The sequence below is a fragment of the Microplitis demolitor genome, chromosome 4 (assembly GCF_026212275.2).
Source record: "Microplitis demolitor isolate Queensland-Clemson2020A chromosome 4, iyMicDemo2.1a, whole genome shotgun sequence".
NCBI lineage: Eukaryota > Metazoa > Arthropoda > Insecta > Hymenoptera > Braconidae > Microplitis > Microplitis demolitor.
In genome coordinates, this window is record NC_068548.1 from 18196077 (window position 1) to 18218496 (window position 22420).

The 22420-nt window shown below is 26.7% G+C and overlaps 4 protein-coding genes across 6 annotated transcripts; 2 read left to right on the top strand and 2 right to left on the bottom strand.

Moving 5' to 3' along the window:
- Window positions 1–169: 169 nt before the first annotated feature.
- Window positions 170–3278, bottom strand: LOC103574764 (uncharacterized). Its single transcript, XM_008554281.3, has 4 exons — window positions 3251–3278; window positions 2088–2395; window positions 1874–2005; window positions 170–1632 (listed from the first exon to the last, which is right to left on the bottom strand). Exons 2-4 carry the CDS (start codon window positions 2322–2324, stop codon window positions 643–645), a joined length of 1359 nt encoding a protein of 452 aa, XP_008552503.1. The 5' UTR covers window positions 2325–2395; window positions 3251–3278; the 3' UTR covers window positions 170–642.
- A 529-nt stretch (window positions 3279–3807) lies between these two features.
- LOC103574769 (zinc finger protein 341) lies at window positions 3808–8487 on the top strand. 2 transcript variants are annotated; one of them, XM_053738454.1, is made up of 8 exons: window positions 3808–4047; window positions 4220–4294; window positions 4371–4650; window positions 5935–6235; window positions 6311–6505; window positions 6594–7427; window positions 7552–7761; window positions 8040–8487. In XM_053738454.1, the coding sequence occupies exons 1-8, from the start codon at window positions 4017–4019 to the stop codon at window positions 8280–8282; spliced, it is 2169 nt and encodes a 722-aa protein (XP_053594429.1). In that variant the 5' UTR covers window positions 3808–4016; the 3' UTR covers window positions 8283–8487. The 2 variants fall into 2 exon arrangements, with proteins under 2 accessions (XP_053594429.1, XP_053594428.1); XM_053738453.1 differs by having other exon boundaries at window positions 3809–4047; window positions 8034–8486.
- Window positions 8488–8618: 131 nt separating this feature from the next.
- On the top strand, window positions 8619–16778 carry LOC103574761 (neprilysin-1). Its single transcript, XM_008554276.3, has 14 exons — window positions 8619–8979; window positions 9053–10175; window positions 10257–10367; window positions 10453–10555; window positions 11702–11885; window positions 11967–12116; window positions 12215–12307; window positions 12382–12567; window positions 14238–14372; window positions 14446–14708; window positions 14942–15132; window positions 15324–15487; window positions 15614–15766; window positions 16288–16778. The coding sequence occupies exons 1-14, from the start codon at window positions 8641–8643 to the stop codon at window positions 16501–16503; spliced, it is 3411 nt and encodes a 1136-aa protein (XP_008552498.3). The 5' UTR covers window positions 8619–8640; the 3' UTR covers window positions 16504–16778.
- A 1-nt stretch (window position 16779) lies between these two features.
- LOC103574762 (phosphatidylserine synthase) lies at window positions 16780–22387 on the bottom strand. Of its 2 annotated transcripts, XM_008554277.3 has the most exons (7): window positions 22329–22387; window positions 20578–20683; window positions 20149–20496; window positions 19218–20042; window positions 18093–18315; window positions 17886–17940; window positions 16780–16879 (listed from the first exon to the last, which is right to left on the bottom strand). In XM_008554277.3, exons 3-7 carry the CDS (start codon window positions 20400–20402, stop codon window positions 16815–16817), a joined length of 1422 nt encoding a protein of 473 aa, XP_008552499.1. In that variant the 5' UTR covers window positions 20403–20496; window positions 20578–20683; window positions 22329–22387; the 3' UTR covers window positions 16780–16814. The 2 variants fall into 2 exon arrangements, with proteins under 2 accessions (XP_008552499.1, XP_014299220.1); XM_014443734.2 differs by lacking the exons at window positions 17886–17940; window positions 22329–22387 and having other exon boundaries at window positions 20578–20747.
- Window positions 22388–22420: the final 33 nt, after the last annotated feature.

Below are 22420 nucleotides of genomic sequence, written 5' to 3' on the forward strand. Positions count from 1 at the left end.
AATTGTTTTGAATCATTTCAAATCATTTTTCTTAATCAGGACTTGAAGCATTGAATATAGCAGACGTTTATTAGCAAGCAATTAATTAGCTTTTATTAACAATTTATAGACTATTAAAAAAAATAAATGAAAAAATGCATATTAAGAAATTAAGTCGTTTGTATGTATTTCAAAAATATTTTTATTAATGTCATATTCATTTGTTTAAGATTGTTCGCAATATCTTCTGTTTTAACGACTTCCAAGATGGTGGAATATGGTGTCGAATCAAAATTTATAATTTTTTTTAAATATTATTGTGCAAGCGGCTGACTATGAGGATGAAGAAGTTTGCAGCGATTGAAATGTTTAATATCTAAAAAATTATTCATTTAACCCACAGCTACCATTTTGGTCTGAACTAGAATGTAAACTATCCCTTTGAACTCAAATATTCTCCAACAGTTTTAAAAGATGTCATTTGTATATGAAACGCTCCTAAATTAATATTGATGCATACATCATTTTGGTTTCTAATTTTTCGGCTAAATTATAAATAACTGTATGACCATATCTGTTTTAGATGGTAAGAACGTTACGAGAATTAGTTTAAGGTTTTATAGCGAATACATTAGTTAGATGTTTTGACGGTTTCGTTTTATCTTAAGTAATAGCATTAATGATGTCATTACACAACGATTCAATTTTATCTGAATTTCCATCAGGATTTTTACTATTTACATCCGGTCCTTCGACTAAATTACTCATAAAATCATAAAGTTCTTTCGGAATGTCAAATTCGCTTTTAATAACACCATTCACGATTAAATTTTCCGATAGCCTTCTCCTTTTATGTGTTTTTACACAATTTCGCAAATCATAAGCTACATCCTCAAACTTTTTATGATTTTTAATTTCTGACATTACTGTTTCACTGTCCAGCATGGAAACATCGATATCGTCTGCATATACAATTTTTTTTCGCAAGGGACCAGTAGACGCTTCAATAATTAGTCGATCTCCAAAAACTGTTAAAATTTTTCTTTCTAAGTTTTCAGCTCTATAGGCTTCAAAGTCAGCTAGACATACTTTCTCTCCTCCAAACTCTAATAGCAAAGCTTTGTACCGGGACAACAATTGTGTCAAGTAAAATATTTTCTTCTTTTCGATCACTTCTTTCTCAATAAAGGTCCCAAGTGCATTAAATGCCCGTTTATGGATATCTCTATTGTTATGCCAGTAACTATCATCAACACGGTCCGTTGTCTGGCGCTTGAATCGGACATAATAAGTAGAAAAACAAGTTCCATGATAAGGTACTGCCTTCTGGTTAGCCAGTTTTGACAGCAAGTGAATATCATCGAATGCTTTAGCTGCTCTGGAGATGGTATCAATAGTTGACTGAGCCTGTGAAAATTTCACGTTTATTGTTTTCTTGCCAACTCGTTTGGTTTTTTGTCCACAAAAAATACAGGCTGTATTTTTAGTTGATACAGATGAAAGCGTTTTCTCAAATGTTTCATTAGTCGTTTCTTCAATTTTTATTTGATTTTCATAGGATCTTAACTCTTCAATCGCGATTGGTGAAATGGTCACAGACGCTAAACTCTGAGTATCATTTTTTGAATCTAGAGACGCTGTACAAGGTTGAGCCTGCAACAAATATTTTATTGTTTAAATTTAAGTAGGTGACAGTAATCTCAACAGAAAATGTTGTAAAGAACTTTTGTATTTAAAATAATACTAAAAAGCTTTAAGATATGAAATTTGATTTTTAATTCTTTATGAATGTGTGATAATTACGGTTATTAAAAATCAAAAAGGTTATTAGATTATCAAATCTTTCAGGTTAAAACAAAAATTAGAAATTATAGAAATCAGCTATTTTACATACCTCTGTAAAAGTTATATCTGCAGCAGTAGAATGTGAAGCGTCTGGGAGCTGTTGGTTTGTTGCATCAGCATCAATTTTTATAGAAATTGCAAGTGGATCATGATCATCGTGAGATGTTAAAAATTTTGGTATCTACCAATATTAATTTTTTTCAGCTAAGATAAAATAGTAATTTTTTATTTTAATTAAATATAAAAATCAAGATTTTGCTTACTGCTTGTGATTTAAAAAAGTCATCAAAATCATCTTTGTACTTTGATTTCAGAACTATTACTTTATTGAAACACTGATAGTGATAACCAAACACATTGGCTAACTCAGCATTAAACTCTATACTACCATACTTGAAATTTTTTTTTTTACGAAATAAAATTTTAATATAACAATCTTTAAATTTTTTCTCATTAAAATCCCGCACATCTTTTTTACCACACAAAAAACACTTCTTCATATTTTGAGTTGCAATTGTACTTTCGTTAGTTTGATCTTTTTCCACGTGGTATGAGTGAGGTTATATTTACACTGAAATTCAAAACATGTCAAGTAAAAATGTTTTATCTCTCTCTGGCTACTCTTGTCTCTGTCGACGTAGTAGGTGCATCTGTCATATAGTGTCTTTGTTTAATGCGCGAGAAAGAATGACCGTGTCTCTCTCTGCGCGACACGAGTTTTTAGACAAATGTTGTTATTTATAGTATATTACACACCTAGGAAGGTAAGTAGGACATTCCGACCCTTGTATGATATTGCCTGCCTCCCTGATTAAGGAAAAATTATTTGAAATGATTCCAAACAATTTAAAATGATTAGAAACAATTTGAATTCACTCCCTGGTTGAACATACTGATTGAAAAGAATTGAGGAGCGGTCGCTCCATGCAAACTGTGTATTTATATATACAAACAAAAGAATTGAAATTATTGGAAAGAATTCGAATTTCATTATTTTTAATTCTTTTTAATTAATATTTTTAGACAGGGCTAGTACATAGATATACACTTAGCATAGATTAAATCTTTTTTCTTGAGAGTGGTAAATACGCGAATTGGGACGTCCTACTTTCCTCCCTAGGTATGTAATATACTATTTTTATAGGCTGCAGCAACTTTTAATGAAGTAGCCAGTTATTGAAATATTAAAATTTTTCCAAACTTTTTATAAATATCAACATTATTTAATTAACAGATAAGAAAAATAGTTCAAAGAGCTCAAAAACAGTGAGAAGTTTCGGGGTTTGCCAGCAGAATCAATTGGTTTTCAGTTATTTTTTAAAATCTAGGTTATTATTTTTAAAACATACTTGAACACACATTTCTGAAATTAAATTTACGAGTTTAAAGTGTATTTATCAATAAGCAATTTCAATTCATTAATTACTTTTTGCTCATATTGGCAGTTAAACTTGACTTAAATAAATGATAAAAGTTAGCCAACGTCCAATAATTTTTGAATTTTTTTAAAAATAATAGATTATAAAAAAAATGAGTGTGAACATAGCAGACATCAGACAAATTTAAAATTATGAATAAATAGAGTAAATTATTAATAAAATAAAATTAGAAAAAAAATGCGCGATTAAAAAATTATTAAATTAATAAGTGCGTTTTTTATAAATACTATTTTTTAAATTATTTACTCTATTTATTTATAATTTTAAATTTGTCTGATGTCTGCTACATTCACAATCGTAAAAGAAAATATTTTAAAAAATTAGACTTGTAGCTTTTGCAATTTTCTACATGTGCGTTTTTTTTTTTTTTTTTTTTTTTTTTTTTTTTTTTTTTTTGTAATTGATTTCTTGAAAAAAAAATCAGACAATTGTTAATTGTCTGCTCACTTCAGGATCATTTAAATAATAAATATCTCGATTTGATAATCTGGTCCTTAGTCATATGAGATCATGATATGATTATAGCACACATATGTTATTTGTAAATGAGGCTTTATTGTAACCCGGTATAGAACAAGTTGAAGCGCGTAGTAGCAGTATGTGAAAACATTGACAAGTAAAAATGTTGGCTAATGTTTTTAAGCAATAAAATTTACTTTTTACTAATTATAAGGGTATAATATATTATTAATAATAACAAACAATCAATTATTATGCTTAGTTATTTTTAATTAAAACAAATAAACCATTAAAATGGCACAGTCTATTTTTGACGCTCTATCAGGTAAATTCTAATATGTATAATGATAATAGGGTTAGTTTACTCTACATACTTTAGTACATTTCCACATACTTTAATATATACTTATTATCACTTATTCAACTTTTATTTAATTAAATAAAAATATTATAATTTAATTAATCATAAAATTAATGAAATAAATATTTATTTTTAGGCGTTTCTTTAGATAGTTCTACAGTACAATCATTACTTGAATCACAAAATCTTTTGCCAGATATCGAACAATCAGGTATTATTTAAATTCAAATTCTTTACTTATTGTATTTAGTTAATTTATAATTATTATTTATTTATATTTTCTTTAGCGATAGATCAAGATGAAGAAGACATTTTCCAATGCGGTAAATGCAAATGTCAATACACATCATTGCATATGTTTTTATTGCACAAAAGATCGCATCTGAAAAAACAAGAACAGACTGTTGATTTAAGTCAGTATTTAATAAGTGATAATAGTCAAGTACAAGTTCATGATGAGGGTCCATGTCAAGATCCTACCACACAGTACAATCCTACAGAAACATTTATACAAACTAATCAACTTACCGAGCCGATAATTCTTGAAGAATCTGATATGTTATTCAGGTAAAATAATTTTAATAAATTATTTTTTACCATAGATAGATAGATAAATATATTTATTTGATCCTAAAGCCGTAGCTCCCTGAGGACCATCAAAAAATACAAAAAATCTTATAAAATATTTACATGTACCTGAAGATCGGAACGTTTTTCGCGCAAAAAAAATGAACAAAAAGTCATGTAATTCAACTGTTTAAAGAATAGTTTCGGGTTTGGGAGGCAGTCTAAGATTTTTGGCTGACATACTAGCGATTATATGCGATATATTTCAGAAATCTAGTCATTCAGTAGATCTTTTACTTTCTAATTTTTTTTGTTCGTTGCGCGAAAAACGTTCTGATCTTCAAGAACATAAATATACATGTATGTTTTACAGTTTTTAACAAAAAGATTAATTAATTAATGAGCAACTTGCAGTCATTATGTGACTGGCCAAGTATCACTACTAAATTTATGAAATTCACAGAAAAAAAACGGATTTCTTACCGCTAAAAATTTTCACTTGCACCAAAACATTTTCTTGGAGCGAAAAAAATTTTTTTTAACAAAAAATAATTTCTTGCACCAAGTAATTTATTCTAGTTCTAAATAAATTTTTGTTTTCAATTCACAATGCAAAAAATTTCTTGGGGTATGTAAAAATTTTCTTTAGGGGAGTAAAGATTTTTTGTGTCAATGAATCCTTTTTTCTGTGTACGCTCTTTTGGCTTTGAGAAGCTCCCTAAAACCAAAACGGAGTATAAAAGTATGTCATTTTGGAATTAGTAACGCGATATAAATATTGTAGCTATATATTCAGTGACATCAGTCATATTTAGTGACAGAATAATTAAAATATTAATTTATTTAAAGAAAATAAATACAACCGTCTTTTTTTCCCGCATAATTTAAATGTAACTCGAATGATATAAATAAATCGCTTCATCTCAATACTTGGCAATAAGAAATAATTTAAATTATGAAAAGGCACAAATTCAAGTCAAGATCTTTCTAACGGTCCCAAATTTAATAACATTAACCAATTCTATCATATAAATATAGCGGAAAAAAAATTTTCCTTATTCTCTTAATAATATAGATTATTAATATTCAAAATATGATCAAAACAAGCAATCCTAAATTCTTTAAAGGTTTGTCCTGTCGTTAGTTCTGGCACTAAAGAACTCCATATATGCATTCCATGAATTAAAAACAAGTTTTCATATATTGTTGATCTACATTTTTAGAATTCTTAAGTAATCATGCCTAATATCTCCCATAAATATATGAATTATTTACTATTTATAGCATGGATCAAGAAAATTCAAGTTATCTGACAGCAGATACTGAATTTGGTGTACCAATTATTTTAAACACTGAAAATCTTGAAAATTTTACAACACCGTCATTAATATCTGATGATAATTTGCTGAAAGATGACACTGATGATGTGCATCAGCCACGTACAAGTGATACATCACAAGATAATGTTACTTATGATGTATCTTCTTCTAATGAAATTGTGCCAATTGATAATAATATAATGAATGATATTGTAGAGGGTTTAGAAACACAAGAAAATAATACGAGTCCACCATTAAATTTAAAGGTATTGTTTACACAAATTATATTTCAATGATATAAGTATCATTATTTAATAAATTAAATAAAATATTTATTATAGTACAAGTGTAATTATTGCCACAAACAATTTGCTAAAAAATTTTATTGGCAACAACATGAGCGTTCTCATACAGGTGAGAAACCATATCAGTGTGTTGTTTGCGGACGTGCGTTTGCACAAAAGTCAAATGTTAAAAAACATATGTCATCGCACAAAGTATGGCCTGGTACGGCCATACATTCATTACCTCCAGAGGTAGTTATTTAACATAAAGTTAATATTTAAATTTTGAGTAAATATATTTGTTGGCTTTTGTAATTTTAAATAATTTATTTATTTTAAGGCACCACCTGATGGAAGTATTGATCGCACCTATCATTGTCAATTTTGTAAAGAGATATTTGATTCGTACAAAGCATTGAAAGGTCATTTGATAGTATCACATATGACATTGAAAGTATATAAATGCGTACAGAATAGCTGTAGTATGATGTTTGCCGATTTAGATGATTTTCTAGAGCACACGAGAAGTCATAAACGCTCAGAATATCGCTGTCATGTGTGCGGTGAAATATTTAATACACTGTCTGATCTTGGTCTTCATCAGTATGTTCACTCCGTCCAAAAACAAAAAACAACTGAAAAATATTACTGTTGTACTGTTTGTAAATCATCATTTTCAAATCTCGAAGCACTTCAACATCATACTGAAACTACGACACATGATTATGCGTGTCCACATTGTGGTAAAAGTTTTCTTATTGAAAGATTTTTACGTCGACATTTAAAGACTCATGTGTCGTCTGCTAAATTTGCATGTGAAGATTGTGGTAAAGCTTTTAAAACAGAGCAGTATCTTGCCAATCATAAATTAATTCATAGTGAAGAAACTCCGTTTATTTGTCCACAATGTCCTGCTAGATTTAAACGTAAAGATCGACTTGGTCGTCATATGTTAATTCATGACCTTACTAAAAGATTGAAATGTCCTTTTCGCGGTTATCTTGGTTGTATGAGTGAATTTTCACGACCAGATAAACTAAAAAGACATCTTCTTACTCACAGTAATATAAAACGATTCACTTGTATTCAGTGTAATCGTGATTTTAATCGTGCTCAAGCTACAAAGCATCACGAGATGAGTAAACATACTTTCAAGTGTGATATTTGTTCAGAGGTAAATTTTTTTTTTGCTAATTTTATTTAATTAAATTTGATACTTTTTAATTGTCGTTTATTAAAAATGGTTATGAGTATTAATTTCATTTTTATTTTATTTTATTTTTTTTTTTTTTCATTAGACATTCAAGAATAAAGATCAATTGAATACACACAATTGTAATCAAACTGTTGAAACAAAGAAATATATGAGCTCACAATTACCAAGAAAAGCCTCTGGTACATTCAAGCCACGAAAACCAACACCCAAGCGACAAATGGTAACAAAATCTACAGTTGCTGGGTTCGCTGATAAAGAGAAATTAAAAACTGATGAAGTTGATAAGCGAATGGTATGTTTATAAATATAAAACAACTGATTCATTGAATTTAAATAAAATAAAATAATTTATACTATAATCTCATCAACGTCGATTTAATTTAAATTTCATGGCTTTTTTATTTATCAGCGATAACGAGGCCCCAAAATAATTTTTATTTTTAATAACTCAAATTCAAACGTAGAATAGTATCTTAATATTTTCTGGGCTAAATATATATACAAAAAATATTAAACTAAAGTAATTGAATGTGAACATAAATATTAATTTAATTTATTTTTAAGGTACAGGTATCATCAGATCTTTTGATGCTCGATAACTTGGAAGACTTACAAGATAAAAAAAGTTTGATAGAAAATTTAAACGTATCACAAGATATAAATGCTATTGATACTTTTATAAAATCTGATTCATCAGATGAAGAAGAAGAAGTAGAAATTAAAGAACAAGAAGAGGAATATGAAGAAGAAGAAGAAGACATGAACAGTGAAATGGATTTCCAATCAATGCAAGAGTCCACTTGTATCAATTAATAACAAATTTTGAAACAAAACATTTTTAAAAAATATACTAGATTTTTTTTACGTTATCATAGATTTTTTTTTTGGTTGTAGTTAAGATAGTTATCGCCATTAAATGTGCAATGTGCGTGTACGATGCATTTTACAATAGCAACATTTTTTAGATTACATATATCTGTGATAATTTTACTGTAAATATTAATACATATATACATATATTATATTAACTTATAAAAAAAATATAGTGTTTTTTTTTTAACACAAGCTATTAATTTTCTTCGTAATGATTATATGCAATTATAATGATAATTTTTCGATAATATTCTAGTATCGCCAAGGAAGCCGCTATCTAAACCACATCCACCTTGAAATGCTAAATACCCGTTTTTTTCGTTCCACAATAATATTTAGTTCACTATTACTTGTTATCATACACTTTTATTGCAAAACTTATTTCTATTTGCATTTTAAATTTCACTTTTTACCCGACCTAGTATTACTTTGTATAAAAAAAATGCCATCGGGATCGTATCAAGTGACACAAAAACCTAATACAGCTCAAAATAATGATCAATCTTACAGAAATTGTGTTATTACAATGGTTTTATTTATTATGATGTGTGTTATTATTATTTTGGCAACTTGGCCTTGGAAAAAAAATAGTTTAAATAATAATTATAACAATGCAGTCAGTGAAGATGATAACTATGTAAGATTAATATTTGTTTTTTTTTTTTTTTTTTTTATAAGTTATTGTAATTTAAAAATTATTTTATTAACAGAATAGTGAAGAATATGTAAGTGATAATGATTTTTATAAAAATAATAAATCTGATAAATTTGAACGACTAGAAGAAATATTAGAAAATACCACAATGTTTTCAGTGATAGCTGAAGTATCTGAAGGTTTTGAAAAAAATGAATACATAGAAGATAATGCTACGAGTATTAGAAAAACTGAATTTTCATCTACTACTTCAAACTTATTAAATACTAATACGTCTGCTGGTATTGAAACGTCTTCATCACTGTCTAATAATTTTATTGGTTTTTCAACACCTTCTCCAATAGAAATATTAGAGACTAGTTCTTCTGGTGATATTGGAACGTCTTCGTCAGAATCTAATGATAATTTTACTAGTTTTTCAACACCTTCTCCAGTAGAATTATTAGAGACTAGTTCTTCTGGTGATATTGGAACGTCTTCGTCAGAATCTAATGATAATTTTACTAGTTTTTCATCACTTTCTCCAGTAGAATTGTTAGAGACTAGTTCTTCTGGTGATATTGAAATATCTTCATCAGTATCTTATGAGGATTCGTCAGTATCTAATAATAATTCTTCTACTGAGTCTATAATTAATACGAGTGAAGATTATACAGAATCTGGGGGAACAGAAGAAACTGTAAGTGATGACACTACTGTAACACCATCACCATCAGAAGGATATAGTACAATAAAAAAAATGGTTTACTTTTATTTTGGAAGTACGTATACAGAAGAATTAAAAACCACATTTGAGGGGGATGAAAATAAGGGCACTGCTACAAGTACACTAGGTCCATCAATTACAAATGAAGCTTTCGATGAAGATGCAGCAGAATCAATTAAAATTTCAACGGCTAATCCAAATGATACAATAGTTTATACAACTAAAAATAGTTTGCTGGAAAATAAAATTATATCTTCAGAAAAAACTATCACTGAATTGTCAGATGAAGAACAAGAAAGTCCTGTTTGTATGTCAGGACAATGTAAACAATTGTCAAGTAAAATTTTATCTTATATGAATCATTCAGCGAATCCTTGCGATGACTTTTACGAATACGCTTGCGGTGGCATGGAATCAGATCCTCAAATTAGTAACGTCGACTTGTCTATGCAAGTGTTGGAAAGAATAAAAAGTACTTTCATTATTTTATTATTACAATATTAATTGTTTTTATTAGATTGTAAATATTAATTAAAATGATTTTGGATTTTAGATTCGATTAAGAAATTTAATCATCATCCAGAATATTTATCTTTTACAAAATATGTTGACAGCTGTATGAGATACGATGACTATTCTACTAAAAATGAAAGAATTGTTCAAGGTTTTTTTTTATTTAATTGTTTAATAATTTATTTTTGATAATTACTGTCTAACAAAATAATTATTACTTTGATTATTCTAAATAGCTAAAAACGTTTTAAGTAAAATTGGAAAATTTTATACTGCATCAAATTGGGAAAATAATTTTCATTTAACTCAATTAATTGCCAATATGATTCTGCACAATAAGTAAATAACATTTTTTTATAAATTAATTAAAATCGAAGGGAGAAGGACAAAAAAAGCATTAGAATTTAAATAGTGATAAATATTGGACCTCTTGACATTTTTATTGTGACTTCATCAGCAACTATAAGCACATACTGAACAGTTTTATAATTTTAAACATTTTAAATAAAAAAAATAAATATTCAAATTCTAATGTTTTCTTTGTCCTCCCTGCGATTTGAATTACACTTAAAATAATTGTTCGGACACGATAAGGTTTCCATTTATAAACATTAGGGTGTTAAAAAAAAAAAAAAACCAATTATTTTGTTTCTCGGAAACAGGTTCAAAAGTTTCATTTAGATATAAAAATACGCCTGTAAAAAGTAAAGCTCTTAATATTAACATTAAAAGGTTCCGCATCGCACTTTTCTATTTTCGATAATAATAACATAGAAATAATTTTATTTTCATCTTCTGATTTTTATAACTAGGTATCGATGTGTCGTAGGAAAAAACTGCAGACATAATTTTGTAAGGAATCGAATGCTCTACAAAGAAGTCTCTTATCATTTTTTAATGTCAAGTTCATAAAACCGTTCAGAACACTATTTTTTTTAAGAGCTTGACATTAAAATGAAAATAATTAGAAAACATATGGAATTTTGAAAAATTTTATGAGATATTTTCTGAGAAATAAAATTATATACAGAAAAGATCCCATTACATTTTGTAATAAGTCTGATAGTTTCACCGGAAAAGGAAAAAGATCTCAAAATTTAATATAAATTTGACTTCAAGTTCAAGTAACTTTTGAACAGATGGATTTATCAAAAAAAATGATGACTTTCTTTGTAGAACATTAAATTCCCTACAAAATTATGTCTGCACTTTTTTCCTACGATGCATTGTTACCTATTTATAAAAATCAGAAGATGCAAAAAAAATTATTTCCATGTTATTTATATGGAAAATAGAAAAGTGCGACGCTGAATCTCTTAATGTTAAAAGCTCTAATTTTGACAAGTGTATTTTTATATCTAAATGAAATTTTTGAACCTTTTTCTGAGAAAAAACAAATTTGTTTTTTATTTTTTTTTTTAACACCCTAATAAAACATAATTATATAATTTTTAAACGAACTTATTAATCAATTTTCTTTTTTAGCCCAATACTTTTTGATATTGTACCAGATGTAAATGAAATGAATCCTAAAAAATTTATTTTAAGTCTACGACCACCAGATAATTTATCTAAATATTTGAATTATACATCTTGTGTTGAAGACATTGATGATTTAACAGGAGAAATAGATTTAGAAGAACTCTATAGCAATTACAAATCCTGCAAAGTAATTATAGAATTGAAATAAAAAAATAATTACAATTAATTTATTCTATTAATATTTTTATTTAAAACTCTTTTTTTACAGAATAATACAAGAAAATTACATAATTCTGTCACTAAAGCACTAAAAGAATTTGATATTTTTGAAGAATTTTATAGTTTAGATAATATTACTGAATACATTAATGAAATAGTTATTGATATAAATTATCAAGTAATCAAAGCCTTATTTTCGGTAACAAATTATCATAAATTTAACTATCAAACATTTTATAATATCTAATTTAATATTAAAAATATTTATTCCACTATGTATTTATTTATTTACTCTAGAATTATCCACCAGATAGTGAAATTCGTGCAGCTTATGAATCTAAAGATTACGGCATAATAACTCTTAGTGATTTGGAAGATCACTCAAAATTAGTGAGTATATAATTATCACTATTTTAATTATATAATAAATTTATTATTTTAAATAATTAACAATTATTAATTAGTTAAATTGGACAAAATTAATATCAATTATCACTGGAATGACATTTGAACCTCACGATGAATTACAAATATATTTTAAAAATAATATTTTTAATGCTTTAAATACTTTGGAAAACTTTGGTAAAACTCATTTACGTGAATTAAATAATGCACTTCTTGGACTTTACGCAAGAAATTTATACATTGAGGTAAATATATATACATATTTTATTATTTTGTTTCTTCGCATCCATTACAATTAATAAATGATATATAGCAGGGACATGGACAATACATTTAAAACACTAATTGATTTAGCGACATTTCGATTCTTTCATTGAATCTTCATCACCCAGGTCAAAAATAAAACTTGATTTAGATTTGGTCGTGTTAAATCGTGACTAAGTAAGCCATTTAAGTCTAAAACAAGGCGAATTTACGGAAGATAAATGATAAATCATATATCTGATCGGTTTTTCTTGTACAAGAGATACTGCACATAACGCAAATTTGCAAAAAAATATATGTTAGAAAAATTGTTTGATTCATGATCAGCGTAAAATTAAATGAAATTTAAGTAAATTTTGAAGATAGAAATGGAAAGCCAGACACTTTTGGAAGTGTAAATATAGAACCAAATTACCCCAAAGTTGTATTTTTATATAGATAGATAAACATATTTATTTTACTTTAGAGCCAAAGCTCTCTCAAGGCTCCCGGGTCAAAATATCTAGCCTCGATCCAGCCTCACTGAGTAAAAAAAGCATTTTGAACTTCAAATGATGTTCAAAAAGCCTCAATGAGTCTCAAATAATAATCGAATTTTAATTACATAGTCGAGACTAGGTTCAGTCGAGGCTCAACGAGGCTTATTGAGGATCTTTGAGCATCATTTGAAGCTCATTCAGGCTTTTTGAACATCATTTGAGGCTCAAAATGCTTTTTTTACTCAGTAAGGCTGGATTAAGGCTAGATATTTTGAGCCGGGCTATCAATAAGTAATACATCATTTTTTAAAAGTATACAGTACAACAATAATGAATATTAATGACAAACAAAAAATTTTAAATTGTTTAAAAATAAATTATAAATTCAGTACAGCAATTAATTGAAAACAATTTAAATGAAGATTTTAAATTAACAAATGAATGAATACAGTAAATTACTTCATTTTCATTTTCAAGAAAGAGTGCAAAAGAGGCATTTTAAAATTCAGCAAGACCATCTACAGTTGTTAACCCTGGTGGCAGCGAGTTTCAAACACGTATGCCATGAATTAAAAACCATTGTTCATAGATATTACTAATTAGTAATTACTCTAGGTAAACACAAGTAATCTTGTCTAATATCACCTTTACGCATCGCAACTTCGAGAAACTCGAACTTCGAGCCAAACGACTGTCGATAGTTTAACCGAATTCCTTTAAAAAATAAACACGCTATAAAATAATCTCTTCTCGTACTCAATTAGTCGACTTATATAATAAAAATGAAGTGTTTAATTCAAGCTGAAATTTTAATATCATCTTAATTAAATTTATTTGAAAATCTCCTGTACTAAAAAAGACCAGCCAGACATATCATTTATTATTTATTTATTTTAAAAGTATTATCATGCAAAGTTTCAAAGTAAATCAAACACTTCATTCAAATAGGCCACCAGTTCTCCGACTATTTATTGTATTTGTTCTTTATTATATTTTGCAATGTATATATATTTATAAATGCCTGATGAAGATTCAAAAAAGAATCAAAACGTCGCTATATGAATAGTTAGTTTTTTTCAATGTCTTGTTTATATTCCTGCTATATATCATTTATATATATTTTTTATTTTATTTAATATATTTATATTTTACAACAATTAATACTATTGCAGTTAGTAGAGTCAACATCATTTAAGGATTTAGAAAATTATTGTTATAATAATGCTATGAATTATTTACCTATAGAAACTTCATATATATACATTTCTTCGTTCTCAGAAAATGAACTTAATTACACGAGTTCGATGGTAAATAAAATAATAAAACAAAAATAATAATTATAAAAATGATTTAAAATTAATTTATTTAACTCATTGTCAGATACAAAAAATATTTATTGAATTAAAAGAAACGTTGAGATTAAATTTTGAAAAATTAGAGTGGACTAACGAAGAAGGTCGTGCTGAATTGATTCAAAAATTAGAAGGATTAAAAATATCCATTCCAGATATTTCTTATTTCAATAACAGTTTACAATTAATCATGACTGATGATTACTTCAATAACACAATAATTTTAATGAAGCATTCGAGGCGAGAAATGTACAATACTCTAGAAATAAAACCAAGTAATCCAGAACAACTGTAAGTTGATAGTTTTTTTAGATTAAAATAATTCTTTTATTCTAATTGTAATTTATAATAAAAATAACACTAAAACTTAAAATAATTTCGTAAAAATGTACTTTATATTTAAATTATATTAATTAATTAATACATTCCCTGAGAAATTAAAATTTCAAAGCTTTTATTTTTGTTATAGATTGAAAATAAAAATTGCTTTCAATGAAATTCTATTAAAATAAATTATTTTCTAGCTGGACATATTTTGCAAAGCCCTATCAATCATCATTTCAAACACTGTATGGTTTGAATTTAATTCTCGTACCTTTAGGTGCAATTGACTGGACATCGATTAAAAAATACGATCAAACATTTGATTATTTAATTTTATCAAACGTTGGAAATCTCATAGCTCGTGAAATAGCCAATTATTTCGGCTCAAATGGTAAAATAAAATATTTATTAATTAATTAATCTTAACTAAGCAATAAAATGTACAATAAAAGTTGTGTAATATTTATAAATAAGTACACAGTGATTTTAAAGAAAGAAAAAAATTAATGAAAAAAAAAGAATTAAGGATAATTCAAGTATATAATAATAATAATTAATCATCGTAATTGTCTTTATTAACAGGAATAAAATATTGGAATGGAACACGTGATTCTCCATTCGCACTTCTTGATGATGATTTTACAAAGACAAATTACGATGACTACATAAATTGTCAAAATCAATCGCTTTTTCAAGAGCCGATACATATGATACTTTCATCTCATAATAAACACATTCGTTTCATGGTAAAATAACAATAATATTAATTAACAAACTATTTAAATACATTAAAAACACTTATTACTTTAAATTATCGAACTTGTTTATTTATTATATTTATTTTATTAATAACATAATCTCTAAATTATTAGATACCTCAATTGACTCTAAACTCAAGACTATCTGACGCGATGGGCGTTAAACTTGCCCACGATACTTTGGCTAGAATTGGATCAACTTCTGCGAAGCTTCTACCCTGGTTAAATTTAAATATCAATCAACTTTTTTATCTTACTTACACTCAGGTAAAAAAAAAGTCCTAACGCAATTTATTGATCTATCATTTTAATGAATGGAAAAATTATCAATAAGCTTAAAAAATCAATCCTCAATAATTATGTATCATTATATATTTATTCATATTTAAATAGTCGTCAATGCCCAATTTAAACTAATCGATTGTCATGACATCATGATGTACTTATCCTCTACAGATGATTTATATAACAAGTCTATTAATTATCTATATTTATTAGCATCTCTTTTTATTTTTTTATCAAGTCAACAATTTAAAAATCTAGTCCTATTTATTTTATTGTTAAAATATGAGACAAATTTTTATTTAAATTAAATTTATGAATTAATATATAAAAATATAAATTTAAAAGGTATTGATTTAAAAGCTTTGATAAGTTATTTAATTTGTTGCTTATGACATTTTGGATTATCTTAAAACTAATCTATATATATATATATATATATATATATATATATATATATATATATATATTTTAGATACTGTTATTTTGTTTTTTTCTTTTTTTAGTCACACTGTACAAAGATTCCACTAACCAAATTTTCAATTTCATTGTATGAGAATACGATTCTACCAAGTCGCGTGCGAATTTTTGCCACAACAACGAACAACAAAGCATTTGGCGAGTTATGGAATTGTCCGGAAGCTTCACAATTACTTCCCAACTTTTCATGTGGTATTTTTCCATATCTCGAGTATCAAAGCGTAGTGATTGAAACTGCGTAATTAAATACCTGATTATTAATTTAACTATAAAAAATTATGAGTTAAAATTGATTATTGTCCCGTACGAGACAATAATCGTCAATTTAAACTCACCGTTACATGTAACTTAATCTATTATCATTATTAGTTTTTTTATTATTATTTTTTTTTCTTTTTCTTTTTATAGTATTACTATGTATTAATTATGGCATAGGTTTACGAACTTGAGCGTGGCTCGTAGTGATCAGGTCGGACGACTAGAAAATTTGAAATAGATCAAGCTTTACTTATTTGTTAAAAAAAAAAGTTTCTATTGTAATTTGTCTTCATCTTTACAGCTCTTTCTTCTTATCATCACAATGTTCCGAAGATTCTTTTTTAGCACCTCCCAGGTTTCCTAAAATTATTTATGATAAATTAATTAAGCTGTCATACGTATTTCAAATAAAAAATAAAAAAGAATATTAAATGTAAAATATTTAACTGTAATTCAGCCCAAAAAATTTCAAATATTGTTATCAATTTCAATACGTACAACTCGACCAATAAATGGATGAGCCTCGATAATTGGGTGAGGTTTTTGATAAATTAACACTGAGAATATTTTACAAATTCTTTTAAAAAGTAACGTATTTCTGATTGATTCTGACAAAAAATTTTTATAAGAATTAATCTGAATATTCAAATATGGTGACTACTGGGATATTTCTTTTATGAGGAATATTGTTTTTTTCTAAGTTTTTCATATTTTCTTTTAAATTGCCGCGATGAAAATTGACAATTTTCAAAAAAAGAAAAGTTATTGGTTTCGATCCAATTTTCGAAAATCAAATTTTTATCAGATTTTGACATTTTGAGATACTAGGCTATTCTGTCGATGTCCGGATGGACGTCCGTCCGTGTGTATGTATGTATGCATGCATTACACATTTTGGGGTTGACTCACAAGATCAACCGATTTTTAGATTTAAAATTGCAAAATTTATAGATATTTTATTATATAATTTCTTTTAAAAAAATCATGAGAAAAAATGACACTGGAGTTAGCCGACGTCTAATAAGTTTTGAAATTTATTCAAAACGATAAATTATAAAAAAAACTGCACCTCTAATTTTTTAAATTTTCTACATGTGCATTTTTTTATTTTTTTTTTTTTATTTTTGTAATTTATTTGTTGAAAAAAAAAATCAAAAAATTTTTAATAGCCTGCTAACTTCAGGATCATGGGAAATAGCTTAGCCATCCATTTATTAGTCGACTTACCCTATAACCGAAAAGCTCAAAATATTTTCATACTTGAATCCATCAATTAATCATTTTTGACCTACTTTTTTTTAGTAATCGAGTTTAAAACATAAATAATAAAGCGTAAAAATAAATAATATACTTAAAAACTATATACCAGGTGATTCAGGTGTTGTTGGACTTGCGTCTGTCGTCATGGTATTATTTCCTTTCTGAAATAAAAAAATAAAAACACATTCCAAAAGCACAAAAAAACACACAAATATTTTTAGTCAAGTTAGTAATTGAATAAAATAAAATCAAATCAATTAAAACAAAGTTTGTAAAATCGTTGGTGTTATAATTAATTAAGAACTATGTATACCTCAAAGTATTGATGCCAGAGAACACAGCCGTAGACACATAGAATTGATATTAATGTTTGACATAGTAACCAAACTATAATATTAACTGCCTGAGTTCGTTCGAAAAGTTCAGCACCATGACGAATGCATAACAATGCTTCCGTGACCATTATCGCACCGTACACCCAGCATTGAGTACCAACTCGTTTACATGTCGGATCGGTAGCATACATATAATATTGCCTAAATTGGTGTAAATAAAAAATAATGATTAATTAATAGATAAATATAAGTACATATATATTAGAGTAGCGCAAAAAATCGATTCATTTGTCAATCTTGTATAAAAATTTTAGTTTCGCGCATTTTTATATCCCGTTTAAAAAATCATCATGATAATTTTTAGAAGTTACTCCAAAATTTTGAAAATCTTTTAAATCACAAATTTTATTTTACTTAAAGTTTTCATCTCATTACGGCGAATGCTAGTACGTAGAAAATAAAAGAATTTAGAAATTTTCTAGTTATGATACTCGAGATGTTCTTAAGCGAGCTTTTAATTTAAATATTGAGGATTCATATGAATGATCTTTCTTAGAAAAAAAAAATTGTTAGCGATCCAAAATAATGAAATTAAAAGATTTATTTTAAAATTAAATTATACCTGACATGAATCATGACCTTGACAATATATATATGACTAATTATCTTCAATCTCGTATTCTAAATTTATTTGTAATCATCTAAGCAATTAATAAAAAATTTGTTAGTATTTAAAGCTCGCTCAAAAACATTAAAAGTATGCTACTAGGAAACTTTTAAAATTCTTAAACTACCTTTAAAAATTAGTATTTAAAAGAATTCTAAAAATTTTGCAAGCGTGTTGATTTGTGTAAAAAGTTTGTAAAATGCGTAAGACGTAAAAATTTTTATACGATATTAAAAAATAAATAATTAGTACGTTTTTTGGGTCACCCTAATACGTAAATGAATATTTAATTACAATGGCTATAATTGAAAAGCTAATAGGTCCAGACAATTTATCATTAAATAATAAAACGTAAATATTTAATGATGATTGATTTCCAATAATTAGCTTTCCAATAAAATAAACAAATATATTTATTAATAAATGAAATTCTCACCTAACGGAGGGTGCAACAATAACGCCAACTAACACCAATCGACTCACGACAAATGGATGTGACGGTGGGAATTCATAAACATGTTTAAGGAAAAATGTGTTAAGTTCTGAAATTTGCCAAAAAATGACAAGCTGACAGAGAGCAACAAAACGCATGTATGTACAGTATGGATCCAGCCATCGTACTGAAGTCCAGCTTGCGGGTGTAAATTGTAGAACAACACGTTTTAGTTTTCCAGTAGTACTCTCAATATCACGTACGCTGACCCATTTGTATTCCCGCATCTCCAGTATTGAGCAAATTTTTAAACCAACCCATATACCAAGTGCATTGCACACTGCGACATCCAGGATAACGGCATCCCACCAGCACTCGACGAAATTAGGTAACAAATGTGCAAATGCCATTTCTGTTAATTCCCACATAATACTTGTTGCCCAAAGTAAACCTAAATGACGGACCAGTACAGCTTTGAAAACCCAACCGAGAAAATGGGCCAGAGCAAAGACATCAAGATGATTCCAAATTTTTTCAACAGTGATGTCTGAACAGTTGACACCATATTCTTTGTCCATATCAATACGAAACGTCGATAATCCGGGATCTACCCATACGAGGATTTTCTTAACGGTCTCGTAGCTTTGAAAGAGCATAAATAGTAAAAACATGAGGTAGAGAACACTACAGCCAAAGACAATTCGCCAAACAGCTGGATGTGGCCTTGTAAATGGTCCATTTGGGAATGTCAACACTGATATTATGAGGAAAAAAAATATAACGCATAAAATTCCAGCCCATAAATTGTCATCAACATCACGATTGTCTCTAGGAAAGTTAAATAAAATAAATATACATGGTATTACATAAATAATGATAATTAAATTATTGTTTATTATTCAAATTAATAGTAAATAATAGATAATAAAATTACCTGACAAAGGCAAAGTAGATTACAGCACTAATTGAAATAAAAAGTAATGTTAAAGTATGTGGCGTATAAAAAAATTCAATAGAAATATCGTCGACAGGTCTTTCATTTATGTTTGGAAAGCTATCAGTTTCACTTCGCAACCGATGTCCTCTGCCAATGTCCATTGAGCCAAAACTATTTACAACACCAATGTCCTCATTTTTTCTAAGTCTATTTTTCACGAGGATTTCATTTGAGTCTTCAGTACTCGCCATTTCAGCGAGTTTTATTATATTTTTCTTTTTTTTTTCTTATTATTATTCCTGAATTATCACTAATTGTCATTCGTATGTTTCCGCCTACGTGTTTCTGTAAATTAAACGTAATTCAATGAACACTAACTTATTCATTAAGATTAAACTTAAAAAGCTAGGTTATGTTTTACTTCACCATGTACTTTTGTTGTTTCTAACTCAAAACCTCGAGTCTAACTGATGATGGAGACACTTTCTATACTTCTAGCTTTGTCTTCTTTATCTACCGTTGGGTATTTTGTCTAAATTTTATTATTGGTCCACGTACATCATTAATTTATTTTCATTTATTTATACATTTAGAATTAATAAAAAATATTACTTCCAATTTAAATTTAAATTATAAACTTATTTTTGAATATTTATATAAATAATGTTACATACTTCATTTAATTAATTTACAATGAGTGTAAATGTAGCAGACATCAAACAATTTTAAAATTATTAATAAATAGACTAAATTATTAATAAAATAAAATTTTAAAAATGTGCATTTAAAAAATTTTAAAATTAATAAAGGCACTTTGTATAAATATTATTTTTTAAATTATTTATCCTATTTATTTATAATTTTAAATTTGTCTAATGTCTGCTACATTCACACTCATAAATTTATTCAAACTTGAAATTTAATTTTCTTTGTTTATAAATCGAATATAAAGAGAAAATAAATCAAATTGTTTTCTTAAATTTATAAAAAGACAAAGAAAATCAAGGATATAATACCAAAACTACAACTCAAAGTACTTGAGATTTTTTATTACAATAATAAAATTAAACAATTATTTTATCATTATGTATGACTCATAGCATTGTTTTCACTCATACCTTTTATTTTTATGAAATTACTTTGTCTAGTTTTTTATTACAAAATAAAGAAGTAAAAGAATTTATAAATTTCGATAATTATTTTAAAAATAAAATCCTCCATTTAAAATTTAGTAGAAATATTTTTATTTTATTTTTTAAATGCGTAGATTCCTAAAAAATGCGCATCTAGTATGAGTGTAATGTCCCCAGATGTCACAAAATTTAATTTACATTTTTTTTTCAATCTTTTATGTTATAAATTAAAAGCTTGAATGTGAATGTAATTGGCAAGTGAGAATTGTTTAAATTTTTGAATAAATACAAAATCAGTTCGCGCATTTTTAAAAATTTCATTATTTTAATTTATTTATTTTAAATTTATAAATTGTCTCATGTCTGCTACATTACACTCATAAAATTTTATGATTCTGAAGTTAGCAAAAAATATGCATGAGTGTAATGTAGCAGAAAGACAATTTTTTAATTACATATAAAAAAAATTAAATAATCAAAATAATAAAATTAAAAAAAAATGCATGTACTCATTTTTGAATTGTCTTAACGTGAATTTTTTATTTTTATTTTATAAACATATTATTTTATTATTTCAAAGTTTTTAAAACTGTCAGATGTCCGCTAACTTTACTGTCATAAAATATGCGCATGTAAAAAATTAAAAAAACTTCAGGTTCCATTTTCTGAAATACTTTTTTTTTTAATTTATCGTTTTTAGAAAAATCCAAGAATTACCAGACATCGGCTAACTTCAGTATCATAAAATTTTCAACACCATAGAGAATATATGTCATATCAATAATTGATATATTCGAGTAATTCTGTAAAATATATTCTGATATAATTAAATAAATGATACTTAGGATTAATGATCTTTAAAAAAAACTATAATAAAAAAAATTAAAGCAATAATGGTAAAATATCTCCAGGAAGTAAACTATAAATTTGATGAATATAATAACCAGAACAAAAATATAAAATTATCTTATAAGTAATAATTCATAACTGTCTCTATTGTTTCAGACAGCTAAAAAAATCTATTGAATAAATAAGATACTCTACTCAGCAACAGCAATAGCAACGAGAACCTTAACGATGACAACGAACACTTCAGACAACGCTCACTACCACCATGACACATCTATATCTATATC